General features: G+C 36.5%; 1 protein-coding gene across 7 annotated transcripts in view; it reads right to left on the minus strand.

The window, feature by feature from the left end:
- Positions 1 to 19,786, minus strand: part of LOC109837939 (protein TPX2-like) — a 24,437-nt gene extending 4,651 nt beyond the window's left edge. The window contains exons 1-17 of one of the 7 annotated variants that reach the window (XM_020406324.1): positions 19,285 to 19,328; positions 15,610 to 15,639; positions 15,234 to 15,361; positions 6,993 to 7,145; positions 6,433 to 6,565; positions 6,087 to 6,195; positions 5,933 to 5,983; positions 5,329 to 5,444; positions 5,158 to 5,236; positions 5,004 to 5,077; positions 2,784 to 2,853; positions 1,491 to 1,556; positions 1,278 to 1,340; positions 1,027 to 1,104; positions 876 to 920; positions 677 to 721; positions 452 to 552 (exon numbers count right to left, since the gene is read on the minus strand). In XM_020406324.1, the coding sequence (XP_020261913.1) occupies positions 452 to 552; positions 677 to 721; positions 876 to 920; positions 1,027 to 1,104; positions 1,278 to 1,340; positions 1,491 to 1,556; positions 2,784 to 2,853; positions 5,004 to 5,077; positions 5,158 to 5,236; positions 5,329 to 5,444; positions 5,933 to 5,983; positions 6,087 to 6,195; positions 6,433 to 6,565; positions 6,993 to 7,145; positions 15,234 to 15,351 (1,301 nt within the window). In that variant the 5' untranslated portion in view covers positions 15,352 to 15,361; positions 15,610 to 15,639; positions 19,285 to 19,328. Of the gene's footprint in view, positions 1 to 451; positions 553 to 676; positions 722 to 833; positions 921 to 1,026; positions 1,105 to 1,277; positions 1,341 to 1,490; positions 1,557 to 2,783; positions 2,854 to 5,003; positions 5,078 to 5,157; positions 5,237 to 5,328; positions 5,445 to 5,932; positions 5,984 to 6,086; positions 6,196 to 6,432; positions 6,566 to 6,992; positions 7,146 to 15,233; positions 15,362 to 15,609; positions 15,640 to 19,284 lie in introns of those variants that run through there. The other 6 variants (XM_020406323.1, XM_020406322.1, XM_020406321.1 and 3 more) reach the window with 6 other exon arrangements.

The raw sequence follows: 20,354 nt of genomic DNA on the forward strand, positions 1-20,354 counted from the left end.
TAAACTAGGCACAAGGCCTTCTACCATATACATATAAAGTAAATTATCATGAAAGCTTATCTGCCACCAATCATACACAAACAATACTTTTTTCTTTTTCTTTTTCTTTTTTACATTTTACTTTCTTTTTTTTTGTGAAAAAGTTGAAAAAACATATCAGGACTTGCACACAGTGAGGGTTCTCGAGAATGCCTTACATGTACAATGCGTAGCTCTAAGATAACTTGATTTACTCAAATATAATATCAAACTTAGAACCCAAAAAGTTATTAGAAAAGACTAGATGCTGCATACAGCATGCAGTAGACAAGAGGAACCTTTATGTCATTATGAGCATTCTCTATGATAAATGAAGGCATATCAATTCCAAGGCAACTAGCATTTGTACGCCGGTAAAATCCAAAAATATTCACGACCAGTGGGTAATTTATATATGTATATACATGCTTACCTCTGCTTATTCAATTTTGATCTATTATCAGGAAGAGTGGAAGCCCTAGACACAATGTCCTTGATTCCATGCCTAGTGAGCTCTTCCTTCACATGAACATCCTACACGGAGGTTGGTAATTGCTAATTCAGAATCAACCAGATAGATAGTTGTGATGATTAGGAAAAAGGACATGCCTATAGCTATTGAAACCCCATAGTTTTATTTCATAGCTGTGCAGCTTACCTTATGGCCTTGTAGGAGAGTAGAATTTATGTTCTCTTTGAAATCCTTGCAACAAGTCAGGAACCATATGAGCACATTTAAAGAAATCTCACAAAAATTCACTAAAAACCCACTGATTTCAAGTGGAAAAAAAAAGAAAAGAAAAAGAACTGAAAACCTTACTAACTCCATTGCTTTATTTCATAGCTGTGCAGCTTACCTTGTGCCCTTGTTGGATAGTAGAATTTATGTTCTCTTTCAAATCCTTGCAACAAGTCAAGAGCCATATGAGCACATTTAAGGAAACCCCAGAGAACCTCACTAAAAACCACTGATTTCAAGTGGGGAAAAAAAGGAAAAGAAATGAAAACCTTATTAACTCCATGGGAATTACATAGCGACATAGTGTATGATGCTGAAGACTGATGCATCCCAGTGTTTAAAGAGAGCTGCTATGGCAAAAAAACATTCAGCAAGAATTGCTGTAAGAACTTAAAAAGAGGGAGGAAATATGAACCATAACAATAGCCAGGATAGGTAGGATAGATCATGTGTGCTGCAATAAAAAATTCAACAAATGAAATCTTTTATTGCCAAGCGTGAAAATGCGCAAGAAGTCAACCTTGTTGAAAAGCTCAGTTGGTGGATCCTGATGACATCTTTTGCTTGTTGAAAAGCTGAATTCCTAGTAAAAAGGAGAAAGTAGAACATGAAACAAATATCATTCCCTAAAGAATAAACAATTTTTTTTTATAGTTTTTTGTTGAAAAGTTGAATCCCTTGTAGAAAGGAGAAACAAAGGATGTGAAGCAAATGTGAGTTCACAATTAGATACCATGGGTTTCGTTGTTTCCCTTTTGCTACTTCGGAAGATACCAACATCACCTTTGCTTGATAAAATCTGCCAATAGAAAGCAGTCAGTTTGTAGTACAGTTGAACCTCTACAAACAGAGAGCAAGCCTCAAAAGTTTCTTGAAGATGAAAAAGGAATCTAGATGAGGCGGCACAAGCTTAAAACGAGAGAGTATAGTTCTTTGGTTCCCTCTTATCAGCAAAAGGGCACTGTCAAGAACCATCTGATAGTCCCTGTGATTATTAAAAGATTAACTGAACATCCATAAATTGGATTTTTCTTATATTGGTCCCCTAGATATAACCTATTTTAAAAATAAGTCCCTCGAATCTCATATGTTTTAAATAAGTCCCCCAAATCTACAGGTATTCCTAACTACGTCTCCCAAATCTGGTATAAGTTTAGTTCCCAAAACTATAAGTCTATAAGTTTTCTTAAATAAGTCTCTCTATGTGAACAATTGTTAACTCTTAAGTTAACTACGCTTCTTGCTAGTTTTCCCCTCACCTTTCTTAGATAGTTATGCCTAAATACCTGCAATAGAGGCGTCTCAAAAAATGGCAAGCAGCGGGCAGGGAAAAGAGTTTCCTGGGAAAATATCTAGGAAAAGGGACTGCCAAAGATGCAACGTTAATGGAGTTTCGTTAACTTGTTAAATTAGGAGTTTTTAACATTGAGAAACTTATTTCAGAGAACTTATGGAGTTGAGACTTGGCAGACTTATTATTTAAGAACACTTATAGATTTGGGGAACTTATTTAAGATATATGAGATATGGGGGTCCAAATTTAAAAATATGTTAAATTCAGGGACCAGTGTAAGAAAAAACCCTTATAAATTTTATCACTATGCATCTTTTGTTACAAAATGGATGGTTTCCTACAGAAGTTTGCTCGATATGTGTGGGGCATACAAATTGCAAACACACTATAACAAGTGGATGTATACCTAACAGAACAATTTTTTTAGCAAGTTTAACAAAAGTGAGATGCATAAGTTGAAATTTCATAGTGTTAACGATCTAAATATAAAGTGCACAATAAAAAGAATAATATTTTCTGATGTTCTATAAATCTTCTCATCAACCAGCATGCTACTTTGTATAATAAATTTTTGCAACCACTTGACTATCTATATGAAGCCTCAGGGAAAAAATAGTCTTCGGAGGCGTTTGAAGTGTTAGATCAAATCCAACAATATGGGTTTCAACTTAAAGTCATTACTTGCTCACAAATGCATAAGAATGTCTTCCTCTTAATTCTGACCCGACTTACCTTCTTATTTAAAGGTTGGGCTTTGAACTTTGTCTGTGCACTGCCATGTCCTTCTGATTTCTGCTCAACACTGTATAGTTGAAGAACAATGGTAAGAACATGAATGTATTTGAACACACATACAAATTATATTCAGAAGAAAGCATGGGTGCTTGCAAAAGAGGTTGATATTTCTAAGTTTTATGTTTGGCGTATCTTCATCCATTTAGCTTCAGCTGTGAATTTGGTCCAAACTGTCTAATAAAGGAACATATATGGAGATTTAGTCCCACATTAAATAAAATGGTTATAGGAATATGTATTGTGGTCAAATATGTCTGGACACATGAATCAAATAAAATCTTTCTGAGTCAATGTCATTCCAGATTAATTAGTCTAGGAATCTCCATCATTGAACTTGGGATTCCTAAGTTCCTAACATATCAGAGTGACAGTATATGGTTTAATGCGACCTTTGGATGGTTGGGTCTTCATGGCTTTGTTGGAATTGTTTAGACATACATTTGGTGGACTGTCCCAACATGGTTAGGGTTCTGTTGTGCGTAGACATTGTCACATTTAATGAATGATGTAATTTGGTTTGTCTCCAAAGTGTTAGATGACATATTATTTCCTTTGGCATTAGGTAGATCACTCGAGCTTGACTTGTGCACAATTAGATCGAGCAGATGTGAAGATTTCACCTTTCTTTCATGGGCTGTTGCATCCTATTTAATTACTATTATCAACTAACTCTACTTAAAAAAAACACAAATCCAGCCACATCCATGTTACTCGACAATATATATGCATCCTGGTAATGAAATAGCACGTATATACCCATAAAGCTATATTACTGAGTGACTTTTCTACATTACAGGAAACAAACATGTTTCTATAATAATCATATTAATTACTGAACTGTCAACATAATGGAGCATAATGCAGACTAAAATTTCCTTCAGTTTGCTAGCTGCAATAGCTGCTCAAATTTTGAGTGATTATTGCATAACACAATTGAAACAAAAGAATGCACACCCTATGAAACGAATCCGAGCCGCTATCTCATTAGTTTCAAAAGACGGGGATGCTGAAGTGTAAGCTTTACGTTTTAGCGAAGTCTTTGACAAGTGTTTTAAATTAAACACAGTATATCGTATAATTGAGTTACATGTTGTAATAAATGCCTGCATATATTCAAGAAGTGCTCCTATGAAGTTTTGGGGTACGGGAAAGGTGTCGGGTACGTGTCGGGTACGGGTTACGGCTTCATTATAGAATACCCGGGTAAAACATAGACGTCCATATACAAATCATTGGTGACAATTACATTGACATCCCTACCTTAGGAAAAGGTTTGATTCTGCCAGGTACATCAAGAGATGAGTGTGAAAAAGAACATAAGCATCAAGGAGGGCATTATAGTTGACGCGGATAGGGGCTGACCACAGTGTGTGTGTGTGGTGTGGTGGGGGGGGGCGGGGGTGCGCCGGTTGAGAGAATCACTGTGTTCATGCAAGCCATATATATATATAGTCGTGTCCACGTACCCTAAATTTTACAGTTTTGCTGTGTCCCGTACCCGCACCCGCACCCGTACCCGTACCCGTGCCCGTTTCCATGCAACTTAGTGTACCATAATCATTGAAAATGCTGGTTTATCAAACACATGAAATCAATGTTAAGCAAGATCTTCGGAGCATGTTGATGGAAAACAGAAAAACGCCAGGAAAAAAACTTTTGGATGAACAGTACAGCTGAATAACAGTGTCCAACAGTCTGTGGACAGTAACCTTTTTACAATTTTAAAGCACAAGATAAACTAAATATTGAAGATAGGTTGTTAGACCGGTTTCACACACAGACATTTAACTTGGAAGATGGCTTCACTCCTTGAGGAATCACTCCAAAAATCTCATGTGCAACATAATTTTATTCATCATAAAATCTCTATTGCCTTACAAGAATTCCCTTCACTCTTTTATAGAGTTTGAAATCTTTATATAAACAAAATAAAAACCAATTCTATCTCTCAAATCAATTCAACCTAATCTATAAAACAAATTAAGTAAATTCAACTCTATCCTAACGGAAATAAAATCCAATAAATATTTCTAGCCTATTTAAAATACAATATAATTTTAAATTCCTAACAACTTTATCTTCTACAATCTGAATCAAATCAGATATTTGAATTTGTCCTGCATCACGTGTTTAAAAAAATCAAAATTTTGCTGTTACCTTCTTTTTTTCTGAACGCCAGCTTGAAACGCAGGCAACCGAGGTGTTTTCTTTTGAGAAGGAGCCTCAAGAATCTGTGGAGTTATAACCAAAGACTGTTTATAACAAAATAACCAGGATTTTGAGAAAATGCAAGAAATATAGAACTACCAACTTTTCTGTTTAAAGGGCGTGCTCTGAATATTGGTATAGTTGTTGCTTTCGCTTCCGGTGGTTGCTTTACATCATCATTCCTGAATCATATTATAGACGTGCGTGAATATTTTAGATATCATAACCAGTGTGGATAGACAGCATACTTTATGAGGTTTATAAGTTAGCCAACCTTAACCTTTGAACCCTCTGTCTTTGTGCCCTTTGCGCCGTCTCTAGTTCAGGTTCTCTTGGAATTGTGATTCTTAATCTTGAGTTATGAGGATTAAAATCAATAGGCACACTCTTCTGGTCCATTCAGAAAAGAAATGTGAGCATGTTTACTCAATGTGCTAGCCAAACTATTGTCACAATATCAGCATCCACAGATGATATGAAAGATGCCCAGAGTTCACACTTAACAGATAAAAGCCAAAGGAGAAAGCAGTAGTAGCAAAAAGACTCAACGGGTCTGTTAGCTGGTGTAAATCTTGCTGGCGCTGAAGGACAAGACTCGATACAAGAACTTTGAGAAGAAGGCCCCATAGGAACAGAACAGATGATTTACAAAGTCTTGAACAATAAACTAACATTTGGAAGATAGAAAAAAATATTTTGCTAAGGAAAAAAAATCACAGCTAAAGATGAGACAAGTTTTGCATATCAAACCATAATTGTTGAAACTATACAGTTTTACAATTATCAGTTAAGTTGACTAGTCAGACAATTTAAGATAGAAATAGGAATCATAGAAAAAGAAACAATCCTTATTATTCAGGATTAAAAAAAAAGATTACTTTTTGGGGGGCCTTGTGCAACAAATCTGCCGGTTCTTTCAGATGAGCAACCTGTAGTGTAGAATGAAGTGTTTAACTAAATACAGCAACTACAATAAGTGTACAAATACAATTGAAAGCCATCAATAAATAGGAAGGAAAATCTTTATTACACCTTCCGCAGATGACCTCCCTCAAGCTTCTGTCGTTTGGAAGAATGACCCCCAATCTCAGATGAATCCTCAATGATTACCACACGCTTTTGTATACCTGGTTTTGGGAACCTAACAAATAGAGTGAAATGGGAAGTCAATATTGTTATTTTTTATGTTAAGCTAAACAAAAAAGTAAAATGAAATTATATATTTATCATAAAAGTATATGAAAATTGCAATCAGAGACTGAAAAAAAGGATGAAAACAGAAAATACATTAGAAAACATCACCGAATGAATATTTGCATGGGATAACATAATCCAGACAAATTATTCAAGAATAAATTTTAAGGATAGCAAAAAGTACCTGTGCACAAGGTGATAACATTTTACTTCGCGAAGATGGTTTTGCTTGGCCAGATGACTTGCAGTTGGTTTCATCAATGTTGAGCCTCTAGAGAAAGTGCCCTTCATAAATTTCTTATCCTCTCTAGGGACATCTTTGTTCATGCCACATTGAATTGCACAGACAAGCAGAAAACAGAAATAATATAAAATATTGTTAACCTTCTGAACCATAAGGTTCAATTTTTCAGAGAAAACGGTTCTATTCACCTTGTCATCTAACCTCTAAACAAAGCCTACAAAGAGAACTATACATTAAAAAAAAATTAATCATAAGAAGCTGGCAGAGCTCATAAGTTCTCAAGAAAGTAATGATGTACACCTTTAAAACATAGACATGAAAATAAAATAATGAAAACATTTTCCTTTTGGAACCAAAAAAAAAAGCTTCAAAAGGTTAATGATGGATATAGTGTCCTGTCTTCAATAGGATTAAGAAAGCATGAGTAATGTCTAATAAATGAAATACACATAAATTCATGATTGAATAATAGCATGAAGCATTTATGGATGTACGAATACCTTCAGTAGTTTCATCAGGTTCAGAGAATTTGGCACCATTATCAGTATTTGACTGAACATGAAGATAATCAGAACTTTCTGAATCTTTGAAGTTTGGAAGGGTATTTATTCCCATAAGGAATTCTTCACCAATATTCAACCTCGCTATAAAAGCTGACATCAACAAAAAAGAGAGGGCTCAAGTATTTTTCCATAATATTATTATATGTACATGTTGAAAAACCCCGTGAATTTTGGAAAATAGTGTGAATTATATTGATAAATGAGCTCTAATTATAATGAATATCATTTATGGATAAACGATTATGCTAACAATTAATTTGAGATCAATTAAGAGTATATATGAGAGTATACAAAGGTTAAACATGCACAAAGAAGAAATCTGGAAAAATGATCAGTTAAGAGTATATCTGCATTACACACCGATACAGTTCAAATCTGGAAAAACTAAAAACACAAAAGTTATAGGTATCTTCAATAGCTTTCCAACGCATCTTAAATTACCTCATTCCGAGGTCATACGTGAAAGTTATAGCCAAAATACCGAAGACTATTCTCTCAGTCTGACTAGGTTTCCTGTTTCGGGTTTGGGCTGTTTTGATTCGGGTTTGCAGTTATATATATATTATATATATATATATATACATGTTTACACATGAAAAACACATTTTTTCATCAGTATTCCAAACCCTAGCAACCCCTCATCCTCTCTCTCAAACCCTAATCATAATTTGTGAGATTTGGGAGAGTTATTAAGGCGTTTGTCGAGAGGAAGGCGGGATTTTGCGACTTTGGTGAAGAGGGATATTGCGCGCACGTGTTCAGGAGTTCAACACGACATTTGAGGAAAGATCATCTTTCTCCAAACCTTTTCCTATAGTTAATTTATGATTTAAGATGTTTAATTGAAGAATCTCATGTTAAAACTTAACCCGATATTTTAAAATCTTAGTTTATGATGTTAATCTTTAAACCAATGGGAAATTTTGTAGATTTAGTTGTTTATATTAGTTGATGATCATGATCATTAGGGTTGCTTTTATTTTCATTTTAATATATTAATCATGCTTAAATCATATTTAAACCCTAGTTTAATAATTAATTAAGTTTTCTTATTAATTTAAGATATATAAACTCTAGGTTTGTGATACTTAAGTGATGTGAACGTGTTTAAATTATTTTATATCTGTTCAATGATTAGTTCCAATCATGCTTAGTTAATCATGTTGATAATTTATGTTTTATTTGAGAAATTTTGGTTAATTAAGATGCTAAACCCTAACTAGATTAATTCAAGAGTTTAAATCATGTTAAGTTAATCCATGTTAAGAAAATATGAAAGTTTTAATCTTGTTATATGCCTCATGTTAATAAAATTAAGTTTTTGGATAAAGTTACAAAAATACAAACGCCAAAACCTAATCTGTGAAGATCTTCTCTGGTTGGTCGACCAACCAAGGCTAGCCAGTCGACCGGTGAGATCATGTGAGTGCATTTTGTGCACGTTTGCATTCGATCGACCAACGCCCTAGGGGCGATCAACCGACCTGTGTTCTCTTTTGTTTGAAGTGTTGTTTTTACATATTTTGTTTTCAAACGCGGGGTTCGAGGCGTACGATGATATACGTATAATCATGAGTATACACGTATAGTGTTGTAGCACACACATGTGCATCCCGAAGAGGATTAATACAGTTATTATTTTGATTACACGGGAGATATGAGTTATTTAAATATTATATACATGTATAGATATCATTGATGAGCACCACTCAATACTACTTGGGATAGTACGTCGATTACCATTAGTACATGCAATTGAGTCGGGTTTTAGGATGCTTGATCTAGTAGTCTGTCCCGCACGTAGATGAGATGAGGCTTGTGAGCCGTATACTTAGGATGTCTTGATTTGGTAGTCTGTCCCGCACGTTAATACGATGAGACTAATAAACCATGTACACTATTAGGATGCCAATTTGGTAGTTTGTCCCGCATGATAATGCGATGAATTATAAACTTTGCAAGAATTTATATTGTGATAATTATCTAATAGCCTGAGTCTTGGTGGACGCTATTATGAACATGACTCATTATTGAGTTATATATGACCGAGGTACTTTACTCTTGTAGGTACGCGGGATTATATAATATTGTTTATATTATCTTCTAAGGGATAGTGGAAGATATTTTTGATCCGATATTGTGATGACCTTACTTTCTTGTATTGCTTTCCTTTATTCCTAGTTTGGAATTGATAATTAGCGATTTATAATTTGAGACATATGGTATATACATGAGGGTTTTCTTGTTTGGATTATTTCGCTCGACATACCAGTTTCGTATTGTGAATTTCTAATTATTGATTCTATTTAGATTGTTTATTCTTAGTCCGGTATTGATATTTAGTTATCTATAATTTGAGACATATGGTATATACATGAGGGTTTTCTTATTTGGATTATTTCGCTTGACATACTACGTCTCGTGTTGTAGGTTTCTAAATATTAATTCCATTTAGATACAGGGTAAATGATCTAGGCAGAATATACTTAATAGATAGAACCTCCATCACATCTAGTAGCCCTTTTCCTGAGGGCGGATGGAGATGATCTTGCTGTAGCGCTCTGACGTTCTTGTTGTTTTTCTTTTTATTTTCCAATTCCTTTCAGGCAGCAGCTCAGAGTTTCGAAGAGCCACAGGATTAAGGACTTCTAATATAGTCGTCGTCACATATTTTTAGTAGATGAGACACCAACATAGTTAATATTTTCTTTCGGATATTTAGAGTTTTGTATTTCATCTTGTAAAGATTGTGTGCCTTAGTTTATTTTTAGTTGACTCATATTGAGATACTTCATATTTATTCCAGACTTCAGTTGTATTCAGTTTATTTAGTTGAGATATGATTATATTTATTAGATATCTCTTTCTACATCATGTCTAATGCATTTATTTCCCTTATTTTACATGTTTTGTACCTATATTTATTGTTGATTCAACTAGAGAGATATTACTATGATGGTGAAACGTATTGTTGCACAATGTGGGTGCATAACAGGTTTGACATCTCTGGGAATACCTTAGACTGCAGCCATGTGTGAAAACAGATGCGTCTCAGTTGGTATCAGAGTTCTAGTTCCAGTATCTTTAGAATCATCATGTGTCAAATCGTGGAGCTAGAATAGAGTTTTTTAGAATTCATATATAGACTCAGCTGGATGAGCTTTTGTCTCAGGGTTTCATTTGCCGGAGTCATTCTCCGTGGGAGCGTCGATTCTCTTCGTGAAGAAGGACGGTAGTATGCGCTTATATATAAATTATCGTGAGTTGAATAAGATCATTATCCGAAACAGATATCCATTACTAAGCATTGATGACTTATTCGACCAGCTGTAGGGAGCGTAGTATTTCTCGAAGATTGATCTTTATTCTGACTATCATCAGTTACGAGTTTGGAAGATGGATATTCCCAAAATCGCTTTTCTAACTCGATATGGGTCTTTCGAGTTTTTGTCATGTCGTTTGGGCTAATCAATGCACCCGCGGTATTCATGGATTTGATGAACCAGGTTTTTTCGTCCATATTTGGACCAGTTCGTGATCGTATTCATTGACGACATCATTATCTATCCGAGATCGGAGGCAGAGCACGAGCAGCATCTTCAATTGATATTGTAGACCTTACGGGGCACCAGTTATACACTAAGTTCAGCAAGTCCGAGTTTTGGCTTTCAGACGTCAGATTTTTAAGTCATATCATTAGCAAGGAAGGCATTACAGTTAATCCAGCCAAAGTGGAGGTAGATTTTAATTGGGAGCATTAGACGTACAGTCATCATGGATGACCAGAGTAATCAACACTCAATTGGAAAACTCTTGGGTTCAAACCCGAAAGAAAAAAATTTCCAAAGAGCCTAAGACTGAATGGACCATCGGAGCAGATGGGGGCTTTCGAATGAAGGGTCGGTTAGTGATGCTAGATAATCCGCAGTTGAAGAAGGAATTGTTTGATGAGGCACATCGCATCAGATACACAGTGCATCCAGGCACAACCAAAATGTACAAGGACCTGAAGAGGCATTTTTGACGGAGCAGTATGTGTAAGGATATCGAGGAGTATGTGACTAAGTGTTTTACCTGTCAGTAAGTAAAGATAAAACATCAGAGACCCACAGGAACCCTAAAATCTTTATCCATCCCAGAGTGGAAGTGAACAGATATTTCAATTGATTTTATTGTAGGATTGTCGAGGTCCAGCAAAAGGAACGATTCGATTTGGGTAATCGTAGATTGATTGATGAAGTCGGCGTATTTCTTACCAGTGAAGACGACTTACACTGTAGAGACTTATGCGAGGATTTTTATCCGGGAGATAATATGATTACATAGAGTTCCAGAGACGATTGTGCCGGATCGAGGCTTAGTTTTCACGTCGTATTTCTGAAGGAGCTTCCAGAACTCTTTCGGCAGCCAGCTATCATATAGAAGTGTTTTCCACCCGCACACAGATGATCAGACGGAGAGAGTCAACCAAGTATGGGATGATATGTTGCAAGCATGTGTTATTGATTTTCAGGGTAGCTGGGAGGATCATATTCCATTGATTGAGTTCGCCTACAATAACAGTTATCAAGTGATGATAGGTATGACACCGTATGAGACGTTGAATAAGAGGTCTTGTAGATCCCCGATTTGTTGGGCAGAGTCAGAGGATAGCTTATTACTTGGGCCGGACCTCGTGAGGCAAACTACGGAGAAAGTGGCGTTGATTCGGGAATGTATCTTTGCGGCACAGAGTCGGCAAAAGAATTACGTAGATCAGAGGCGACAATCATTGGAGTTTCAGGTTGGAGATTATGTTATGTTAAAGGTGTCACCTATGAAAGGTGTTCAACGATTTGACAGACAGGAAAAACTTATCCCAAGACATGTTGGACCATTTAGAGTCGCTGAGCGTGTTAAAGTCATTTCATATCGGCTAGATTTTCCAGCATCGATGTTAGGTGTACACGATGTTTTCTATAGTTCGATGCTCAAGAAGTATTTACGCAACGAGAAGCAGCAGAGAGTGATTTACGCACCAGACTTTGAGATTCAAGTTGATTTGACCACCATCGAGATTCCAGTTTGTATTCTTGCTAGAGAGGACAAAAGACTTAGAAATAAGGTGATTCCTTTAGTGAAAATCCAGTGGAACCGGAAAGGATATGAGGAAGCTTCTTAGGAGAGCGAGGAGGATATACGTCGCGTCTACCCACACCTGTTTGAGCAGGTAAAATATTAACTATGATTTGTTTGTGTTCATATTATTTGTATAGCCACATTTATATTTAATGCTGGAATAGGGGTATTAACACTTAGCTCCTAATCATTCGGAATATATGTTATATAACATGGGGGGTTCCTTGTTTGGATTTTTCGTCCGACATACTAGTTCCATTTAATTAGGGGTTAAGTGAGAGTATCTGCATTCTACATTGTTAAGTGTAAATATAGTTTATGTTTTATATCTGGGGATTAATAGTACGAGATGTGTACGGGAGGGCTTCCTTGTCTGGATTATTCTCTCATCGTGTTTTTCTCATATTATTAATCTCTAAGATATAATTGTGAAATTTCGAGGACGAATTCTTTTAAGGGGGGTGAATGTAAAACCCCGTGAATTTTAGAAAATATTATGAATTATATTCATAAATGAGCTCTAATTATGATGAATATCATTTATGGATGAATGATTATGCTAACAATTGATTTGAGATCAATTAAGAGTATATATGAGAGTGTACAAAGGTTAAACATGCACAAAGAAGAAATATGGAAAAATAATCAGTTAAGAGTATATCTACATTACACACCGATACAGTTCGAATCTGAAAAAACTAAAAAGATAAAACTTGTAGGTATCTTCAATAGCTTTCCAACGCATCTTAAATCACCTCATTCTGAGGTCATACGTGGAAGCTACAGCCAAATAACAAAGACTATTCTCTCAGTCTGACTGGGTTTCCTGTTTCGGATTTGGGCTGTTTTGATTCGGATTTGAAGTTATATATATACATGTTTACACACGAAAAACATGTTTTTCATTAGTATTCCAAAACCTAGCAGCCCCTCTTCCTCTCTCTCAAACCCTACTCATAATTTGTGAGATTAGGGAGAATTCTTGAAGCGTTTGTTGAGAGGAAGGCGAGATTTTGCGACTTTGGTGAAGAGAGATCTTGCACGCACGTGTTCAGGAGTTCAACACGATGTTTGAGACAAGATCATCTTTCTATAAACCTTTTCCTGTAGTTAATTCATGATTTAAGATGTTTAATTGATGAATCTCATGTTAAAGCTTAACCCGATATTTTAAAATCTTAGTTTATCATGTTAATCTTTAAACCAATGTGAAAATCTGTAGATTTAGTTGCTGTTTATATTAGTTGATGATCATGATCATTAGGGTTACTTTTATTTTTATTTTAATTTATTAATCATATTTAAAACCTAGTTTAACAATTAATTGAGTTTTCTTGTTAATTTAAGATGTATAAATCCTAGCTTTGTGATACCAAAGTGATGTGAACGTGTTTAAATTATTTTATATCTGTTCAATGATTAGTTTCAATCATGCTTAGTTAATCATGTTGATAATTTATGTTTTATTTGAGAAATTTTGGTTAATTAAGATGATAAACCCTAACTAGATTAATTCAAGAGTTTAAATCATGTTGAGTTAATCCATGTTAAGCAAATATGAAAGTTTAAATCTTTTTATATGCCTCATATTAATAAAATTAAGCTTTTGAATAAAGTTATAAAAATACAAACGCCAAAACCTAATATGTGAAGATCTTCTCTGGCCGGTCGACCGACCAAGGCTAGCCAGTCGACCGGTGAGATCCTGTGAGTGCACTTTGTGCACGTTTGCGTTCCTGATATTTTACCACCTCAAAATCAGATATACTCTGATATTTTACTACCTACAAAAATACAAATGCTAAACCCTAGGTTTGTGCATGTAGTTCTTCATGCATTCCTGATATTTTACTACCTTAGAATAAAATTGTGGTTCCTATAAAGAATGTATAGCAGCAAGAAAGGATATAAAATAAGGTGAATAAAAATTGGTTAAACAAGAGTATCTCGGAGGTGGGTGACGATTTAGAGGATTGCGTCATGGTGGGAGTGAGTGTGGCAATAGCGGTGGTGATGGTGGTGTTAGTAGTACAAAAGTCGACGAATCAAAAGCAGGAGTATTTATGTCCGTAGTATCAATTGAATTCACTTCATGAATGGGTGAAGGTGAATTGGGAGATAAGGATGGAATAAGAGTGTATAATGGCATTGGCAATATCGATGTGGGTGTAGATGAGCTAAGAAAAGATAAATCCAACTTATTGTTTGATGAATAGTAGTACAAGTTCTCAAAAAAATGACGTGATGTGAGATTTGAATTCTTCTCCTATTGGGATCATAACATTTATACCCTTTGTGACATGGACTATATCCTTACAAGATGCATTGAGCGGATCGAGGTGACAACTTCTCCTGTTCATTTTGAGGAGGAAGGACAAAATAAACACAGCCAAAAACTTGAATTTTAGAATAATTAAACTGAGTTTTGTGTAGTCAAGAGTATGGACATGTGTTTGTGAATAAGGATGACGGGGTAATATTGATCAACAAGGCAGCGGCTAGAAGGCCTTCAGTCCAAAAAGATCAAGGGACATGTGCAATGAGCATGAGAGCACGTATTATTTCAAGAATGTGACGATGTTTGCGCTCAGTAACATCATTTTGTTTTAGCATGTGAGGACAAGATTGTTAGGCAATAGTTCCATGTGAATTAAGGAGATTTTTCATAGATGAAGAAACATACTCACATGCATTATCAAATCAAAAGACTTTATGTCTCTTATTAAACTAAGTGTAAATAATATTGGTAAAGTCTTTGTATATATCAAAAAAATTGCACGTGATTTCAAGAGATAAACCCAAGTATATCTAGAAAAATCATCAATAAAGCCCACATAATATCTGTAACTAGACATGAATTCAAGGGGGTAGGACCCTAAATATCATAGTGTACTAAATCAAACGGTTCAATAGAAATACTGTTATGAGTCACAAAAGATAAAGTAGATTGTTTTACAATACGACAATCAATACAATTATTTTGTGCATGGAATGAAAACAATCCTAAGACTCCTGACTCAACTAAGGTTTTTCAGACGAGATACTGAGAGATGTCCTAACCAACAATGCTAAAGAGCAGAAGTAGAATAACTGGACTCAATGGCTGAGAGAGGAGTGTGAAGCTGGTCCAACTGATACAATCCATCCACTCTATGACCCGTCCCAATCCGTTGGCCATTGCTGGAATCCTGCACAACACATGATTTTGAATCAAATGAAATAAGACATTTAGAATCAGCTAATTGGCTAATAGAAATGAGATTCATAATGAGTTTTGAAACACATAGAACAAATAGTAAGGTAAGAGAAGATGATGTAATGTCACCACACTGAGTTATTGCAAGAGGGGAATTGTTAGCAGTATATATGAACGAAGATATAATAGGAGTGCAGTTTTGAATTATAGAATGATGAGGGGTCATGTGTTGTGAGGGACCTGAATCAAATATCCAAGGAGTTGAGTTACCTGAAGTAGCAGCAAGAGCAACAGTGTCAGAACACGAATAAGTTTCAGTCATACCAAGATTATGCGCATTAAAACTAGCAATGGCATATATCTGAGCCGTGAAAAGAGAGTTGAAAGCACTAGTATTCTAAGAATCAGTTGTACTCTGAGGGCGATATGAAGCCTTTGTAGGACAATTTCTGAGCCAGTGTCCCCGAAGCTTACAATTAGGACATGGACTTAGAGGTAGAGAGGCAATCTGTCATCCAGTGTCCCTCAAGCTTGCAGTTGCGACAAACTCCACAAGAAAGAATCTGCTGAGGTTGCTGAGTACGAAGATGATCACGATCCTTCTGCTGATGTCCCTGGTTTGAGTTCTGAACTCGAGATTGGGCAGCGAGTACCATTGTGGTAGGAGAGGGAGTGTCTTTCAAAAGATGAAGACGCGTCTGCTCAAAAATAACTCTACAACAGCATTTGTGAGTCACAAAAGTGGAGATCTATGAAGTACATGAGCCGTCAGTGACTCAAATTCAGGACAAAACTGCATCACAAAGTGATAGAGATGTTGATGATCATGATGAGCCTCAAATTCTCAAGTAAAGTCAAGTAATAACACCGGAACAGTCACCTCCAACAGCTTTTCTTCCTAGTAGTTAGAAAGAAGAATATAGAACTCCTAAATAGATTGATCATCCTGACGAGCATCCTGCAGAACTTGATGTAATTAATATTCTCTAGCAGCTCCAATTTGCACGAACATGCGAGATAGTGTGGTCCACTATTCGCGTGAAGTAAAGAGACTGCCAATAGATAGTCGAATAGTACCAAATGCGGATAGCATAATATATGCTATAATCTGCTAATCTGTATGGTTCCACTGGTGATATGTAGGCTCGCCAATAGCAGTAGGAGGCCCAAGTGTAATAATTGAATCATCAATTATAGAACTTAATTTAGATGAAGTAATAATCGGAGAGGCCTAAAGAGGACATGGAAGAGAACCATCAATATATCCCCATGACGCAAAAGCATGAAGTTATACTAAGTGGTTAACACCCACATCATGTAGTTTTCAACTCCGGTGAGTTGAATAACAACAACCGGAAAGGTGTATAATCCTTGTTCATGATTACAAAGTGTGATCGTCGATAAGGGTTTGCAACACTAATGAGGGATGAATTGGGAACAAGCAATGCCAACCACAATCGGTAGGTTCACGAGCACTGTTTTAAAAAACCTTCACCTAGTCCGCTTAGGCGTTCGCCTAGGCCTAGGCGATACCTAGGCCGCCTAACTAGCGCCTAGCGTCTAGGCGGTATTTAGGCTGTCCACCTAGATTTTACGAACGTTTAGGGGAGCATTGTCTGCTTACGTGGATTGTACCCTGTAGGTCTTGGTTGTGATTTTATGTGTTGTAGCTTACACGTCCTCCAAACTCCATTAACCTCCAAATATGAACACCTCCATTACCTCCTCCAACCTTCAACAAAACCTCATCGACCACCACTTAAATGAAGAAAGAAATCCGCCTAGACATCAGTCCGACATCTAAGCTTTCTGTAACATTGACATTCACTATCAATTATTGTAATTAAAAATAAAAAAAAACATCTTAGACTCTAGCCTTGTTAATTATTATTTTGGCTATTTAGTATCTAAGTATGCATGATTTATTGTGAAACTAAAATTGCTATTTTTTTTGAAAATTTATATGAATTTAATACATATTATAATTTGAGTTGAGATGAACTTATAATTTGAGTTTGAAAATTTATATGAATTTAATACATATTATAATTTGAGTTGAGATGAACTTATAATTTGAGTTGAGAAATATAAACATATAAAGAGCTATTGTAATTGGTTGAGATGAACTTATAATTTGAGTTGAGAAATATAAACATATAAAGAGCTATTGTAATTGGTAAACCAATCAATTTAATTAATAATGTTGGTATTTTAGTATTTATGTATCTTTGATTGAGTATATATATATTTATCTTCAAGTATCACAATTAAAAAAATAAAAAAGAAAAAAAAACCTGGAAACCGCTTAAGCGCCCGCCTAGACGACTAAGCGCTAGGCGCCAAGTCCGACGCCTAGAAACGTCCAGCGTTTAATGTAACATTGTTCACGAGAACAACAATGAGGGCAGCAGACAACAGCAGTGAAGGCGGCACGAGGACTTGGTCGATCTAAGATGTGATCGACACTGACAAGGACAACAGTGAGGATGGCGGCAAAGGATGCTAGGGCTGGCAAAGTTGTCATTGAGTGATGACGACCTCAGTGAGGAATTTCGCCGAACGGTTGGAGTGCGTGAAGTTGTGGGCGGCAGACTTCATGCACTTGTACCAGAACAAGATGCATGTGTTCTTTGCAGGCAATGTTGAGCTGAGAACAAGGGAGACAGCAGCTACGCATTCGACAACAGGCAGTTTGACGATGAGCGGATACGACGAGATCATTGGATCTAGGTTCGACGACGGGTTGTAGTCCACATCTGACGTGGTGCAAGCGTCGAGATCAAGGAAGATGATCACCCTGGAGGTCGAGGATGACGCAGTTCGGCGAAGATGCAGATCTTCAGCAAGACAATGACCAGCAAGACGATAACCTTAGAGGTCGAGAAAGATGGAGAGTGGCGATCGCTGCCCAGGCGGCAGCAGACCAAGACTTAGGTGGCGGCAATTGGTTTAGTTATGGAGTTTGTAGGGTTTGGTTTTGATTGAGATTTTGACTGAGTTTTGTGGGTGGCCAAGATTGACTTGATATCACAGCTCTGATACCATATTAATTTGGAGAGTAAAATCTTTTGTTGTTTTGAACCTGTAATACAATACAATATATAGGCTATACATGGGCTCAAGCGGGTCAATAGTGGGCCTACACACCTATACACATATATACTATCTTAACAATGACAAAGCTCTGCAAAGTTCCATAATTTAAAGGGTTAGTGACATTAGTTTAAGCAGGTATTAAAACAAGGCCTGCACTCTAGTTTTCCATAAAATTTCTTTGATGATAAGCAAAATTGTTTCTTTTACCAAATAATTCCACATAAAAACTAATAACCATTGCTTTAGATTAGATAAAGCCATGATAGCAAAAAGTATTGGCCTTTCTTACACAAATTCCTCCTGGTTTTTTTTAATTAAGTTTTTGTGAAGATATAAAAATAACTTCTATGTGTATACTTTTACTTCACAGTGCAGTTTATCTACTTCTATGATCCATCTATCTTCTTGTGAGCATCTTTCAATCTCCAATAATGACGTAATATGCAGCTGAATTCCCATCTTAATTTATTGAATTTGATTTGCGATTTTCTGCACAATGCCACCTCGCAAGACCATCTGGACTCAGAAAATTGGTCCTTAGGCTCTCAACCTAGAGGGTGGAGACTGGACATAATCCACTAATCCTATATAATCCAAATAATAACCTATTAAACATTTACAAGAGGGGAAAAAGAAACTTTATCCCTTTCTCGTCAAATTTACATCAAATCCTTCCGCAATAAAGAATAAAAAGCAAGAAATTCAAGAAAAAACCAAATATCAAGCAAAACTAAGCCAATAAACAGTCACTGGATCAAAAACCCTAAATTTCAAACGTAACGATAAAAAGGCAAAGATCAATAAGGTTAGGGTTTGTACGAGAAGGGGGATAACTCCCGGCGGTCTCGAACCACAGCTGAGCCTCCCAAGCTTCAGCAAACGACTCCTCTCTACTGAAATCGAAGTATCGAACAGCATCGAACTCGTAATCGAGATCGATCTCCAAACTAAAAAAATCCCCTCTGGAGGGCTCCTCCATTTCCTCATCCATTATCATATCGCCGATCCCGGAGAACCTCCGCGGTCTGGTCACGGCCGCCGGTTACCGCACTCCTCCGCCGATCTATTTATGGTCGGATTCGAGAATGTGGAAATTATAACGGAGGCGGCAGAAATTTGAATGCGGGGTCTGGGCTGACGAAGTAAAAGACGGAGCTACCCTACGTCGTCTTGGACTGAAATCCTGGGCCACGAGTCAGCAGAGAGTTTAATGCGAATGGGGATGCGGATGGAGATCAGGGGTAATTTGGGAAATAAGCAGGGGTATATTCGGTAAGAGGAGATGTTTCGGGCGTGGGAGCTGCGGGGTTTCGCTACGAACGTTTCGCGGATTCGAAAATTTCAACGATCTTGATTGGGGGAAATTAATGCGTTTTTTTTTTCTTCAGCCTCCTTCTCAAGCTATTAAAGAATGACACTTTTAACCTCAGCATTGGATTCGATTTTGAGAAAGTGCTGATGATGCTGTCATTACGAGGTTAGAAGGGTAAGAAGTTAGGGGTTGTTTGTTTGCACAATTTGACAATGTAAATGGGTGGAAAGCATTGAAATGTGGGGCATGTACTCAGCTTTACCGAGTTTTCATTGTTTGGTTGTTATTTCAAATATAGTGTAAATCGCTGATGTGGCAGGGGTTGTGATGATTTGTCAAGGTAAAACAAGTTCCTCCAAAAACTAGCCGATTTGGCTAGAAAGCTTACACTTTTGTCAGAATAATTGATTAAAATGTGATTAATCACCTAACCCTTCTTATAGTTACCTCCTCTTCCAATCTCTCATCCATCTCTTTTTCTTTTTCATCCGCTCTTTATTTGCTACCGACAATCTCGAGCTCGACTTCCTTCAGGTTATGGTAGGGCAATCGGCGAGGTTTGTGAGATTTAAAAGGG

The sequence above is a fragment of the Asparagus officinalis genome, chromosome 4 (assembly GCF_001876935.1).
Source record: "Asparagus officinalis chromosome 4, Aspof.V1, whole genome shotgun sequence".
Classification (NCBI taxonomy): Eukaryota; Viridiplantae; Streptophyta; class Magnoliopsida; order Asparagales; family Asparagaceae; genus Asparagus; species Asparagus officinalis.